The 14,797-nt window shown below is 55.7% G+C and overlaps 1 protein-coding gene across 3 annotated transcripts; it reads left to right on the forward strand.

The window, feature by feature from the left end:
- Positions 1-4,365: 4,365 nt before the first annotated feature.
- On the forward strand, positions 4,366-14,044 carry LOC309976254 (polyunsaturated fatty acid lipoxygenase ALOX15B-like; the record flags this gene model as incomplete). 3 transcript variants are annotated; one of them, XM_082861832.1, is made up of 14 exons in its annotated part: positions 4,366-4,512; positions 4,593-4,815; positions 5,074-5,155; positions 8,356-8,478; positions 8,775-8,878; positions 10,167-10,339; positions 10,578-10,724; positions 10,825-11,028; positions 12,062-12,148; positions 12,529-12,698; positions 12,887-13,008; positions 13,106-13,206; positions 13,284-13,454; positions 13,865-14,044. In XM_082861832.1, 14 exons carry the CDS (start codon positions 4,366-4,368, stop codon positions 14,042-14,044), a joined length of 2,034 nt encoding a protein of 677 aa, XP_082717958.1. The 3 variants fall into 3 exon arrangements, with proteins under 3 accessions (XP_082717958.1, XP_082717959.1, XP_082717960.1); XM_082861833.1 differs by lacking the exon at positions 12,062-12,148; XM_082861834.1 differs by lacking the exons at positions 12,062-12,148; positions 12,887-13,008 and having other exon boundaries at positions 12,529-12,685.
- Between the last annotated feature and the right edge of the window lie 753 nt (positions 14,045-14,797).

Raw genomic sequence — 14,797 nt, forward strand, 5'->3', positions numbered from 1 at the left:
AGGAAGGAAAAGAAGAGCAGAGCTTGTCTACGGCCAGGACCCAGGAACCGTGGAGGCCAGAGTCCGATTCTGAGGTAAGGGGGCCCCCAAATGGGGAAGGTGAGGTCCACTGATCTCTGGACAAGACCTCACCAAAACCCACACTCTACCTCCGACCCTTCCAGAGCCTACCACTGGCATATTAGAAGAGGAGAGAACATCCCAAAGCCACCCATGGGTGACCAGCCCATTGGTCATCTATTTTCTTTGAGCCCAGCTATCCCGGCCCCAGGCTCAATGTTTCTGACATGATGACTCGTGATGGACGTCGGGTGTTCTGCCTTCCTAGCAACCGTCTGCTCCATGATGGGCAACCATCCCTGCCCCACTCTCAGTCCCTGTGGAACTGACCCCAGACCTCCCTCCAGTCCTGCCCAATCGCTCCATCCCTCTGGCCACAGGGATTGCTTCAAGGACAGGCAGGTGACCCAGTCGAAGCAAACAAGACTTCGTGTTGAGACATTGCTAGAAGCCAAGGGCAGAAGTTGCATCTCTTCTCTGGGGTTGCTGAGAGGATGTGACTCTGAGTGGTTTTGCCACCACAAAGAAGGAGCAGAACCAACAGATGGGCAGTGACTAAGTCCTGCTGCCACTTGTTTGAGCCTCTACCCTTCACTAGGCTTAACCAGTTCCTGCTAGTCCAGTACGATGGGATAGCAAGTTGTTTCCTTTGCTTAAGCCAGATTGAATCAGGTATTCTGTTCTTTGCAGTCAAAAGTGTCTCAAAAGGATTGTGGGAAGCAGTGGGGGTTGGACTGGTTTAAGAGGAAAGAAAAGGAGATAAACACTGAATTTGGAGGGAGGAGGGAGTGAAGGATGAATGACAAGAGATGATGTCTCTCTCTAAGCCTCAACTCCACCGAGAGTCAGCCCGGGCCCTTCCCTGCAGTATGACTGTTCCTGAAATTCCATTTACGGGGCAACCTAACCCAGGCAGAGGTTAGGACCTTGTGAGAGAAAAGGCGCACAGCCTGGTAGCCTTGTCGGGATTCTCGTGCTGACTCAGCACTTAGAAGGTGGAGGAATCTTTCAGGTCCTGCCCCAGAGGAGACGACGCAAAGGAGAGTGAAGTGAGGTCTCTAAGATCAGCGCATCTTGCTTGTCAACATCCTCGTGAGTTAGTGACTAGACTTTGACAAGGAGATTAGGGTGGGACAGGCGGCTTGCCCTGCTCCCAGAGGGGGAAGGGAGCAGAGAAATTGGGGAGAAGGACAACTGCGATGTCTGGGAAACCCAGGTTCCCACAGAGAGGAGCTTGTTTGTCACAGTCTAGAGACTCGCGCATCCAAACTAAAGCCATTTCGTCACCTCCACCAGGGACATTGCACTTTACCACCCACCCCTGTGTCTGGGTCTCTGGTCCTGGACCCAGAGAAGTGCATGCCACACTGGTACTTGCCCATTCTGTCACAGGGAACATCGATCCCATCACCTAAAAAGCACGTCCCCATATACGGCCCCTAATCCTCACACAACCCATTTGACACACATGGAAACTGAGGCTCCCAGTGGTGAAAAGCCTTGTCGATCACCGCAGTTCCAGCAAATCTTGGGATCAGGAAGCACACCCAGGAGTTCAGGCTCTGGGCCTCGGGGTGCCTCTCAGCGATGCTCTGGAGATGTTTCTCTCACAGGCAGCCCTGCTTCGTGACCCCTTGATTCTTTTCTGCAAGAGCACGACTTAAACTCCAAGCCAATGTCTGTGTAATCAGATTCTTAAAGACTTTTGACTTGGTGGGATATGAACATGAACCCATTTTACATTTCTCCAACCAGTACCTTCCAAAGTCCAGTCCAGTTGAAAACTCCCATTTCCTAATCTGCTCTGAAAGTCTGTTCCTCACCACGCCGGTCAGGGCCCTGATGGGGAGGGGGGGTGGTGTAGTGGGGGAGGAGGGAAGGAGCAGGCCTGCTCCTTCCCTCCTCCGCCAACTCTGCCTTCTCCATCAGGAGAGGAGGGACATAGGGGCATCATTTGATCCTGGGACCCCCACCCCCTCATTCTTCAAAGGAGGAATACAGCGGAAGCTTAACTGGTTGCCGGATCAGGAAAATTCCCCTGGTCTCACTCTGGCTCAGCAGCTGCTGGCGCTGGCTGGAGATGCCGTCCTCTCTACCTGTGCAGAGGTGATTTCACTGCAAAGCTGATGAAGGTGAAACGTCACAATCTCTCACCCGCACAAGTCCCTTCCAAGCCTCGCTACCCAATTTTGTATTCTTTTTCTTAAAGAGGGCCTTCAAAGTTGGATAAGCTTGGGAATTCCCTGGTGGTCCAGTGGTTAGGACTCTGTGCTTTCACTGCCGGGGGCCCAGGTTCGATCCCTGGTCGGGGAGCTAAGATCCCACATGCCTTGGCCATAAAACAGAAACATAAAACAGAAGCAATGCTGTAACAAATTCAATAAAGACGAGGCTACCCTGGTGGCGCAGTGGTTAAGAATCTGCCTGCCATTGCAGGGGACACGGGTTCGAGCCCTGGTCCGGGAAGATCCCACAGGCCGTGGAGCAACTAAGCCCGTGTGCCACAACTACTGAGCCTGCAAGCCACAACCACTGAAGCCCATGCGCCTAGAGCCCATGCTCCGCAACAAGAGAAGCCACTGCAATGGGAAGCCGGCGCACCTCAACGAAGAGTAACCCCCACTCACCGCAACTAGAGAAAGCCCGCGCGCAGCAATGAAGACACAACGCAGCCAAAACTAAATAAACAAATACATTTTTTAAAAAAAGAGAGAGAGTTTTAGTGTAGTTTATCATGCAGCAATGGATAGCCAGAACAAGCTCTCCATTTCAGAAGACCTCTAAACCTTGGTTGAGAGTTTTGAAAAACTCAGGTCAGCAATCCACTGACAGATGGTTTCTGAGAGGGACTTCTCCCAGAAAAGGTAGAATAAACACATTTTTTTTTTTTGCCTATTTCTTCCCACATCTAAAATTCCTTTGGGGATCCACCCATCTCCAACCTCAGTCCATATAGTTTGTATGGGACTAATTCCAGCCCCAGCTTCAGAGTCTGTAACCAAGGCCAATTCAATGAGGGTCAGCCCCAGAACATCTGCAGTAAGCGGGTGACATCGTCTTTGTGCTAGGGTTGCTAAGCTGGAAGGATAGAAGCCCAGAGCTGCTGGTTATCATTTCTGCCACCACTTGAGAAAAGTCTGCCTGAGAATGAGCTAACACAGTTCAACACAGAAGAAAGCAGAAATGAAACATTGAGGAAGCACAATTCCTGACACATGTTCTGGGCACCTGGATCCATCCAGGCCTGAAGCCATTACTCCTGAATTTTCCAGTTACATAAACCAATATGTTCCCATATTTTATCGGGCTGGTTTGAGTTTAGATTATCCTGTTTGTTCATCTCTGCCTATTAAAATTGTATCAGTTTTTCATCACTAGTTTAAAACTTACCTCCTATGAGAAGCTTTCCTTGAATTATTTAGGGGATGTTTATTGTTTGGGCTTTTCTATTGCCCAGAAAAGACCTCCCCACATACTTCCGAAAAATCCCCACAGCCCTCACAGCTCATCATCATCACCAACGTGGCTACGATGGACACAGCCACCCTGATATCTTTTTTTTTTTGCGGTATGCGGGCCTCTCACTGTTGTGGCCTCTCCCGTCGTGGAGCACAGGCTCCAGATGCGCAGGCTCAGCGGCCATGGCTCACAGGCCCAGCTGCTCTGCGGCATGTGGGATCTTCCCAGTCCAGGGCACGAACCCGTGTCCCCTGCATCGGCAGGCGGACTCTCAACAACTGCGCCACCAGGGAAGCCCTCCACACTTGAGTTTTAACCTGCAAAAGGGCAAAGACTGGGCCTTGCCTGGGGCCATACTCACAGCACCCAACATAATACCTGGCACAGAGCAGGTTCTCAAAATTATTCATGAATCAAATAAAATAATGAAGGCAGGCCAAGAAGACTTGTAGAAAGTGGGGAGCTGGTCCTGCCTAGGCTTTTAAAGGCTAAGGAGGCAAAGAAACTAAGAGGGGGACAAACGAACCCATGAACTCCACTGGATCCCAACTCCCTCCGGCCCCACCCATCACTGAAATGTTCTGTTTCCCAAACCTCAGGACACCCAGTCCCTCATGTCTCAGAGCACCCCAACCCCCATCTGCATCCCTCCCTTTCTGCCTCTCAGCCACGCCCTCTCTGCCCCGAGCCAGCGCTTGCTTTTGGGGGTGGTAATGGGCCCCGTGGGAACTGAGTTGCCTCCACAAGGCCTGGCCAGGGTGGGGCGGTGCCTGTCCCTGGGGGTGAGCCTCTGGGCTGTGCAGTTACGTCGGATGAGCAGCAGAGAGCCAGACTCCAGCTGTCACCATGGCTGAGTTCAGGGTGAGGGTATCCACTGGGGAGGCCTTCGGGGCTGGCACGTGGGACAAAATGTCTGTCATCATCGTGGGGACCGAAGGAGAGACCCTGCCACTGCCCCTGGACCATTTCGGCAAAGAGTTCAGCGCCGGCGCTGTGAGTGTGGGGTGGGGGTGGGGGCGGCGGAGGAGGGAGCAGGAGAGGCGGTGCTCTAGGATACTAAACTTGCCCCCCAGGAGGAGGACTTCAAGGTGACGTGCCCCCAGGACGTGGGCCGGGTGCTGCTGCTGCGCGTGCACAAGACACCCCCCACGCTGCTCCGTCCTTTCTGGCCCCTGGCCTCGGACGCCTGGTTCTGCCGCTGGGTCCAGCTCACGCCGCCCCGGGGCGCCCCCCTCCGCTTCCCCTGCTACCAGTGGCTGGAGGACCAGGGGAGCCTGGTACTGCGGGAGGGGACAGGTGAGGGGGACACAGGAGGGAGGAAGGGGCTGGTGTATTGGGGGGAAAGGCAAGGGGAGTGGAGAGGTGAGCCGGCGTGGCCGAGGGGGAGGGACAGGGAGTTTGGGGGAAGAGGGGGGGTGGCAGTCTGGTGTGGGAGAAACTACTTATGGGGGCAGGGGATCTGGTAAGGGGTGGCTGGAGTGGAGGGGAGAGCGGCTGGGGCCGGAGGTCAGGGGGCTTTCTCTGTCCTCCCCACCGGCTCCGCTGCTCCCACAGCGAAGATTTCCTGGGAGGACCGCCACCCCACCCTCCAGCAGCAGCGCCAGGAGGAGCTGCAGGCCAGGCGGGAGACGTACAGGTGAGGAGGGGGTTACTGGGGGGGAGGCGGGTTGCCGAGGGGATGAGGGTCAGCCTCGTTCCGCTGGTGGTGACGCGGCCTGAAGTCCGTGCCTGGTCCTCTGTCCTTTCCAATCACAGCATCTCCAGGAACTCGTTAGAAATACAGTTTCTCAGACCCACCTCATAGCTACTGAATCAGATATTGAGGGTGAGGGGCAGCAGTGTTGGTGTTTTTGACTTAAGTCTAGTTGATTTACAACGTTGTGTCCATTTCAGGTGTACAGCAGCGTGCCCTGGGTTGTTTATTTGCAGATTATATTCCACTATACGTTATTACAAGATACTGGCGTCAGCTTAATAAAAATGTGCAGCATGACAGTTGTGGGTTAAGTTTTATTTGGGGCAAAATGAGGACTACAGCCCAGGAGACGGCATTTCAGAGAGCTCTGAGAAACTGCTCCACAGAGGTAGTGGGGAAAGTCAGTACCTGTGTGATCTTGGTGAAGGGGGAGCTCTTGCAATCGAGCACATATTTTGTTTTGCAGAAGGTTTCTAATAATCACGAAGAGCAGTCATCACCATGAAGGATTTTAGTGCTTTTCTGGATATGAGGAGATACGAGAATTGGGTTCATAAAATCATATCTATCTGAAAACCTGTTCTGCCCGTTTTGCCCAGAGCACAGAATGCCTCATTTCTGCTCCCCACCCTGAACTCCTTTGGGAGTTGAAAGTCAGCAACTGCAGCAACACATGATTTAGTCCTTGTCCTTGTAGAGGAGGATGGCAAGGGCCAAATTTTAGTTGACGCTGGATATATAATTCCCTGTAGCGATAACAGTAAATCCTTGCTGCTAACAATATTGGGTTTTTTTTTGTTTTTTGGTTGTTTTTTTTGGGGGGCTGCGCCTGACCGGAGATCAAACCCAAGCCGCCTGCATTAGGAGCGGGGAGTCTTAACCACTGCCCCACCAGGGAAGTTCCACTAGCAATATTGTTTTAACAAGCCTTCCAGATGACTCATGCCCACTGAAGTTTGAAACCTACTGCTTTTTTTTTTTTTTTTTGGCGGTACGCGGGCCTCTCACTGTTGTGGCCTCTCCCGTTGCGGAGCACAGGCTCCAGACGCGCAGGCTCAGCGGCCATGGCTCACGGGCCCAGCCACTCCGTGGCATGTGGGATCTTCCCGGACCGGGGCACGAACCCGCGTCCCCTGCATCGGCAGGGGACGGACTCTCAACCACCGCGCCACCAGGGAAGCCCTGAAACCCACTGCTTTTAAATGCCTCACTCTTGCTGGAGTCTTTCTGGGTCGCTGGCGAGGACTTCTAAGGCAGAAAGCCAGGGACCACACACGCGAGCAAATGTTCAAAAGGTCATGGTCTGGCCAACTGGGCTGCTGTCTGAAGAGCGGGCTGCAGGCTTGCGCTTTAGGTCTCTGGGGGCACAGCAGCTGCAGGCTTACTTGGCTCCTGGTGATTCCACGTGCATTGTGAATTACATCCCAGAGAAAACCATGGCGCCTAATCTGCCAGCATCAGCCCCAGGTGAGGGAACAGATGGAGGGAGCTGTGTCTATGGAGTGGCCTTTCTTCCTTTCTTGGCAAAACAAGGACACAGGAGTCAGGAGACGCAAGGCCAGCCTAGGCCCTGCCGAAAGGAGCTGTGAAATCTTAAGCAAATTAGTTAACCTTTTTGATCCTTAATTTCTTCTGCAAAAGGAGCTAAGAATACCAGGCTGATTTGTGTTATTAGGAAAAACAAATGAGAAGATGGTTGAGAATGTAGCTTGTCAGCCGCAAAGCCCTGCACACGTGTGTACCGAGGTTCGTAATGCCCCTCAGTTACCTCTGATCCAAGTGGCTATGCCCTCAGTACTCAGAGTGAGGTCTCACGTCCACAGGGTCGGCATCACCTGGGAGCTTGTTAGAAATACAGGGTCTTGGGCCACCCACCCCAAACCTACTTGATGAGAATCTGCATTTTACCAAGATCCCTGGGGGAACTAAGTTTTTGTGCATTAAAGTTTGAGAAGCAGGGTTTGGCCACCACCTGGTGGCAGTGTACTTTAACTGCAAATTGTGCTCTGAAGTTGCCTGTTCAAGCCCAAAGGCAATGACGGAATGAACCAAAGAATGAATGAGGGAGGGAATGAGAGGATGACTGGCTGGGGGTCCTCAGCTTTGCAGGGACATGATTTCACCTAAAGGTCTTCAGGCTGTGTTGCTTGCTGGATAAAGGGATTTAAAGAGGCTAGATCTCTTTAGGCCAGGCCAGAGTATATTTCTGGGCTCCCCCAAGCTTTGGAGGCTGAAGTGTCTCTCCACGGGCTGCCTGCCAAAGGCAACTGACGCCTTCCTGTGTTCCCACCTTCAGGACAGCCTCCGCTCTGTGATGCATCTGTGTTAGTCAGGAGTTTTGTGGTTGCAAGAATGATAACAGACTCCAGCTAGCAGACAGAAAAAATGGGAATGTGTCAACAGGTCACAGAAGTGAGGGCTGGAAGCGTAGCCAGATCTTACGGGCCAGAAGCCAGGGTGACTCTCCCCCTGTCTCTGGAGCCCCCTAGATGCTTCTCTCTCTGGCTTCACTTTCCTCTCTCCCTGCAGAACAGCTTTCTTTGGTTCCCAGTCCACGCAGTGGAAAATGGCCTTTTTTTTTAAATAGCAACTCCTTTATTTTTAATTATTTTTAAAAATTTATTTATTTATTTGGTTGTGCCCGGTCTTAGTTGCGGCAGGCAGTCTTCTTAGTTGCGGCAGGCAAACTCTTAGCTGCGGCACGCACATGGGGTCTAGTTCCCTGACCAGGGACCGAACCTGGGCCCTGTGCATTGGAAGCATGGACTCTTCACCACTTCACCACCAGGGAAGTCTCCCAGTCCTGGTGTTTATGTGCTATAACCCAGATATCCAGAGAGAGATGACCTCTGGTCCAGCCCCAATCTCCAATTCCCTGGGAAGGATTCTGATTGGCCTTGCTCTGGCCAGGTGTCCAACCCTAGACCAATCAACTGACCAGGGGAGAACATGGCTGTGGGAACATGGCAGCTCTCCCTGCGGCCTTGAGGGTGGAGGGGAAGGGCAGAGCCCAGGAAGACCCCTGTTTGTGGAAGGGGGCTGGCCCTGACCAGGGCCTCCAAGGGGTCTGCCACTCCCTCTCCCTACTCAGTGGTTTTCCTGAGGCTTCTAGCTGGCTGCCTCCCTGGTTCTCCCTCCAGCTGGAAGACTTACATCCCAGGCTGGCCTCGCTGCCTCAACGAGGAGACCATAAAAAACCTGGACCTCAACATCAAATACTCTCTGGCAAAGAACATCACCTTCTACCTGCGAGGCAGCTCGATGTGAGGATGCCCACCCTCTCCTGCCCCTGGGCCTCAGATGTACGGGTACCCCTGCCTTCTGCCCTCCCCCACTCAGCTCCCCCACCATCAGGGATGTGGGTCACACAGCCCAGCCCAGGGCACGGCCTCTGCTCACCACCTGTTCCAACAAGGTGAGGATGACCTCAGGGGCAGTGACTACCACGGCCCCCCCCGGAGGCTGGTTCAGGACCCCAAGATGGATAAGCTCAGCCAACGCGGGCGGGTCTCCCAGGGCCTCTTGCCTCCCTCTCCCCACTTTTCACATCTTCTGGCAGGTTGGCACATCTGAAACTCAAAGGGCTGCTGGACCGCAAGGGGCTCTGGAAGAGCCTGGAGGAGATGAGAAGTGTGTTCAACTTCCTGAAGACCCCAGCCGTGGGTGAGGGGCTCCAGCCGGGGCTCCAGACCTCTTCCCTGGGGTATCAGCTGTCCTGGCTGTCAGGAATCTCAGAAAACCAAGCGCCAGTTCACTGTGTGACCCTGGGCAGGCCCCTGACTCCCACGAGACCTTACTTTCTCCTCAGACACAGAAAAGGACGTGTCGTGGGGGCATCTCTGACCTTCTAATGCCTTGTATCCATCAGACACTTGTTGGGCTACTACACATGAGACACTCGCTTAGGACTGTGGACACAGTCCTTGCCCCCACAGGGCTCCCAGTTGAGCAGACAAGTAGACATTAGGCTCAAGGGCAAATAATGAGTTTCGCTTATGAAACCTGTGCATCAGCTCCAGTGAGAGTGTGTAAAAGGGGGACCTGGCCTAGTCCAGCTAGGGAACTCTCTACAGAGGTGACTTTTATGCTGAGACCTCAAAGTGGGGAGGTGTCAACAGCGCCAGGCATGGTGTGTGAGCGCAGAGGGTGCTTCAGGTTCGGGGGGGGCGGTCCGGTGCATGTGAAGGCCCTGAAGATGGAAGGAGTGGAGACCTTTGAGGGGAAAGATGCTGCTGTGGCCAAAGGGGATTGAGCCAGGGAAGGAAGACAGGAGGCGAAGCAGGAGAGGTGCATGGGCCCTGGGCCGTGCAGGACTGTGGAGGCCGTGGCAGGAGCTCGGGCCTTTCCTAAGGGCAGTGGGACCTTCAACCAGCTGCCAGCTGGGGAGTACTGTGGCCAGATGTTCCATGGGGAGGGGGCTGTTAGGGGACAGGAGTGCAAGCAGAAGGACCAGTTATGAGGCTCTGGCTGTGGTCAGCAGAGGATGGAATCCTCAGCGAGGCAGTGACAGCAGAGATGGAGTGGACGTGTGGAGCAAGAGCTACTGAGGATGGAGAATTGGTGGGACTCGATGGGCGGAGGATGGGGAGAGCTGCCGAGAGGACTCCGGGCTCTGCCACCTGCAATCCAGTGGATGAAGGTGCCATTCCCGGGATGCCAGGCAATGGGCTGGGGACTGGGCTAGAGCAGGAGCCCAGGTTCAGCCTCCGATATACTGTGTTTGAGTCATGGGGTTGGAGATGGCAGGTAGATGGTGGGACTGGTGGGCTGGGGACTAAGGTTTGCTGTTTGGTGAACTGAAGCCAAGGGGTCAGAGGAGGTCACCCTGGGAAGTACTGCATGAGAAGAGAGGGGAGCACAGGATGGACGCAGGAGAAACGCCACAATGGCGCTCAGGGGGAGACCCCTGGGCGCTGGGGTGACTGGTCCCATCTCCCCTGCCCCCCTGCAGAGTATGTGTTTGAGCACTGGCAGGAGGATGCCTTCTTCGCCTACCAGTTCCTGAATGGCCTCAACCCGGTCCTGATCCGCCGCTGTCGCCACCTCCCAAAGAACTTCCCTGTCACTGATGCCATGGTGGCCCCAGTGTTGGGCCCCGGGACGAGTCTGCAGGCTGAGCTGGAGGTGAGGGGCACAGGAGTCCTGGCTCTGCACACCCCCATCTCAGTGCTTTGGGCCCATCCCCTACTGGAGAGGAATAACACTCACATTTGTTAAGGACCTACTGTGTGCTACGTGCCAGGAACACCCTCTCCCGTGCACAGTATCCTGGCCCTGAATCCTCTCCCCACCCCCCTTACTCCCCACCTTCTGCCTTTAGAAAGCCGGATGGCAGCCCTGGCTCCCCTTCTCTCTCCCACAGAAAGGGTCCTTGTTCCTGGTGGATCACGGCATCCTCTCTGGCATCCGCACCAATGTCATTAATAGGAGGCCTCAGTTCTCCGCGGCCCCAATGACCCTGCTATACCAGCGCCCAGGGTGTGGGCCCCTGCTGCCCCTCGCCATCCAGGTCAGCAGCCGGGCAGGTGACAGGGCAGGGGCAGGGAGAGGTCTGACTAAATGGTTGGCAGACACTCAAGGCTGCCGCTCCCCACTGGTCTCTCCTATAGCTCAGCCAGACCCCTGGGCCCGACAGCCCCATCTTTCTGCCCAGCGACGACAAGTGGGACTGGCTGCTGGCCAAGACGTGGGTGCGCAATGCCGAGTTCTCCATCCACGAGGCCCTCACACACCTGTTACAGGTACACCTGGTGACCGAGGTCTTCACCCTGGCTACGCTGCGCCAGCTGCCTCACTGCCACCCACTCTTCAAGGTCAGTGGCCCAGCAAGATGACCCAGACTGTGCCCCAAGCCTGCAGGTCGCTGCACCTGGGCCTGCCCTTCGGGGTCCTATGCCGCCTGTCCCCACGTGGCCCTGTCCTTTCAGGCTGAGATGCTGAGCCCCCATTCTGCCTCAGCAGCATCTCCCTGCACAATTCCCCTGAGAGGCTGCTTTCCAGCAGGCCCTGAGCTAGGGTGAGGTGATGAGGACAGGCGCGAGGGAGAGGACCGCATGTGAGAGCAGGCTATGCCCCAGAGAGATTCTCTTCTTAGGGGAGCTCAAGCCAACAGCGATCACAGAAGCCCAGCTCCTAGGAAAGGAGAGACCTGGGGCTGACAGATGCCAAAGTGTGAACATGGCTTTGACCAACAGGTTTTCTGCAGATAGCTGCAGGGTGGGGAGCCCTGGGAGGGAGACCCATGTCTCTAAGGTGGGCTCTGCTAAGCCTTCAGATGGCCCAGATTCATTTCCTCCAGGGACCTGGAGCATCTCCTCTGTGAAGATGAGGGGTCCACAGCTACTCACATTTTCTGATTCTTGCTTAGACAGTCTCCTGGGTCCTGGATGCAGGCCCTACTCTGTCTCTTCAATCCAGGCTGATTCTTTCTGACAATCTACAGCTCCCAGGGCCTGGCACTCAGACGTGGCCTCTAGGGGACCATTTCACATTGCCAGGCCCGCAGGCCCTGGTTATCACAGTGCTTTGCCTGCCTGGGGTTAGGAAATCACAGGAGGCCAGAGCTGGAGGGATTCATAGTGCTGTCCAGATCAGCCCTCTCATTTGCCCAGTGATGTGATGCCCAGAGAGAGGAAAACACATGCTCAAGGTCACAGAACAGGATGCTGGTGGACCTTAGCCCCCATCACTGGGCCTGGAGCCCTGATCCCTATCCCAGGCTGCCCCCTTGTCCCTGTCATCTCTCTCCATGTGTGATTGACAAGCCTGGGTTCCTCCATGGGGGGGCGGGTCTGGGGCCACAGAGACCCAGGCTTCGCCTAGCTCTGCCTTCTCTGGCCCTTACAGCTGTTGATCCCCCACACACGGTACACCCTGCACATCAACACGCTGGCCCGTGAGCTACTCATTGCCCCCGGGAAGGTGGTGGACAGGGTAAGGACTGCTTTAGGGAGGGTGGGGATGCGATATTCCTTCAGTGTAAAGAATCTGGGGTCTTGGGCTTCCCTGGTGGCGCAGTGGTTGAGAGTCCGCCTGCCGATGCAGGGAACGCGGGTTCGTGTCCCGGTCCGGGAAGATCCCACATGCCGTGGAGCGGCTGGGCCCATGAGCCATGGCCGCTGAGCCTGCACGTCCGGAGCCTGTGCTCTGCAACGGGAGAGGCCACAACAGTGAGAGGCCCACGTACCGCAAAAAAAAAAAAAAAAAAAAAAAGAATCTGGGGTCTTGGGGTGGGAGTGGCCCTGTCTCCCCAACCACTATTACCTCCTGCTTCTGGGGCAAGGGCTGTGGTACCCAGGAGTCCCGTTTCCCAGTCCACAGGCCTTGGCATTGAAGGTTTCTCTGAGCTGATACAGAGGTACATGGAACAGCTGAACTATTCCGTCCTGTGTCTGCCTGAGGATATCCGGGCCCGAGGAGTTGAAGACATCCCAGGCTACTACTACCGGGATGATGGGATGCAGATCTGGGGTGCAGTGGAATGGTGAGGGGGCCAGCCCCAGAGAGCTGGGGCCTTGGGGGACAGGAAGGAAGACTGGGAAGGAGAAGGAAGGCCCAGGGAGGCGTCCACCAGGAGGAGGGCCGGACGTTAATAGCACTGGGACCAGGCGGGGGCACTCCTCAGAGAGGGTCGGGGTTCACAGCTGGGATGGAACCCCGTGCACCTTGCAGCTTTGTCTCCGAAATGATCGGCATCTACTACCTGAGCGATGAGTCTGTCCGCGATGACAGTGAACTCCAGGCCTGGGTGTGGGAGATCTTCTCCGAGGGCTTCCTAGGCCGGGAGAGCTCAGGTAGGGGGACCTCGGTTCTTAGGTCCTACCCTCAGGCCACTGCGGCATTGTCCTCAGGACCCTGGTAGCCCCGTTCCCAGCCCAGCTCTTCCTGCAGGTGTACCCTCCTCCCTGGGAACACGGGAAGCCCTGATACAGTATGTCACTATGGTGATATTCACCTGCTCGGCCAAGCATTCCGCTGTCGGTACAGGGCAGGTGAGAAGGGTCAATGCCAGGGTGGCGGGACGGAGGGGGCCGGGCTCCTAGCCTCACTCTGCCCTCTCGGCCTTCAGTTCGACTTCAGTGCCTGGATGCCCAACCTGCCACCTACCATGCAGCTGCCACCGCCCACCTCTAAAGGCCAGGCAAGCCCGGAGAGGTTCATAGCCACCCTCCCACCAGTCAATGCCTCATGTGATGTCATCGTTGCCCTCTGGGTGCTGAGCAAAGAGCCTGGAGACAGAGTGAGTGTGGGGCTGGGAGCCAGACCAGGCCAGCCCTGGGGTAAGGGAGGCGACACTGTTTACTCTCCCTGACCCACACCCCGCTGTGCCATGAGACCCCGGTGAGTCTTCCCAGGAGGACACGAGGGCATTGGACATCTCACAAGGGGTCAAATGGCCAAATGAGATGATGCAGAGTCACCCTTAGCTGCAAGGGCAACGTGTGATATGTTCCAGTGAGGCCGCCCCCTTTAAAACTCTCACTTGAGCTTTCATCCCCGAGAGCTGCCTGCAGTAATCATCACTGTTCAGGGGGAGGGGGCACGGGTGAGGCTCAGTCGTAGGCTGCTTCAGGTCCCCCAGGGTGGATGGCTAAGGCGGGTCCCGGCTGCAAAGCAGCCCCTCCACCCAACCTTGCATTTGGTTCCCAGCGGTCCCTGGGCACCTACCCGGACGAACACTTCACGGAGGCGGCCCCGTGCTGGAGCATCGCGGCCTTCCAGAGCCGCCTGGCTCAGATCTCGCGAGACATCCAGGAGAGAAACCAGGACCTGGAGCTCCCCTACACCTACCTGGACCCTCCCATCATCGAGAACAGCGTCTCCATCTAAATCCTCTGGGGAAAAGGGCCCCACATGACATCCCTTTGACCCCATAGCTCTAGGCTACCTGCCACCCAGAGAAAAGGACTCCCCAGAAAACCAGGCCCCCATATGCCCCTGCTGGGTCTGGTGTAACTCATCCCCTATACACCGCAAAACAGAAACAAAAAAAAACCCCAGAGAATAAAAGCTCATCGGACGGCACCACTATGCCTTTTGAAGACTCCAAGCCTCAAAGTCCTGCACACCCACAGCCCCCTGGAAGGGTACCACAGGGGGAACACAGTCCTGCCCCCAATCCCACTGACCACAGCTGACTGGACCTAATGGTCATGCGGCTCAAGGGCAGCCCTCTTCCAGACCGTCCAGCAGCATAAGGCGTGGCCCGCCTGAAAACTGCTCGAGAGGTTGATGGTGACCTATGGTCCCAACTTTAAAACGAACAACCCACTGAGAAAGGGCCATGGGAAGCAGGGCAGAAGGAAGACCTACTGCCGGGGACTTGCAGGCAGTGCCCACATATGCTTTCTAAAAAAAACATACCCTGGGACTTCCCCGGTGGCTCGGTGGTTAAGAAACCGCCTGCCAATGCAGGGGACATGGGTTCGAGCCCTGGTCCGGGAAGATCCCATATGTGGTGGAGCAACTAAGCCTGTGTGCCACAACTACGGGAGCCCACATGCTTAGAGCCCGTGCTTCGCAACAAAAGAAGCCACCGCAATGAGAAGCCCGTGCACTGCAACGGAGGCAACTAGAGAAAGC

The sequence above is a fragment of the Leucopleurus acutus genome (genome assembly GCF_964270905.1).
Source record: "Leucopleurus acutus genome assembly, chromosome: 19".
NCBI classification, from domain to species: domain Eukaryota; kingdom Metazoa; phylum Chordata; class Mammalia; order Artiodactyla; family Delphinidae; genus Leucopleurus; species Leucopleurus acutus.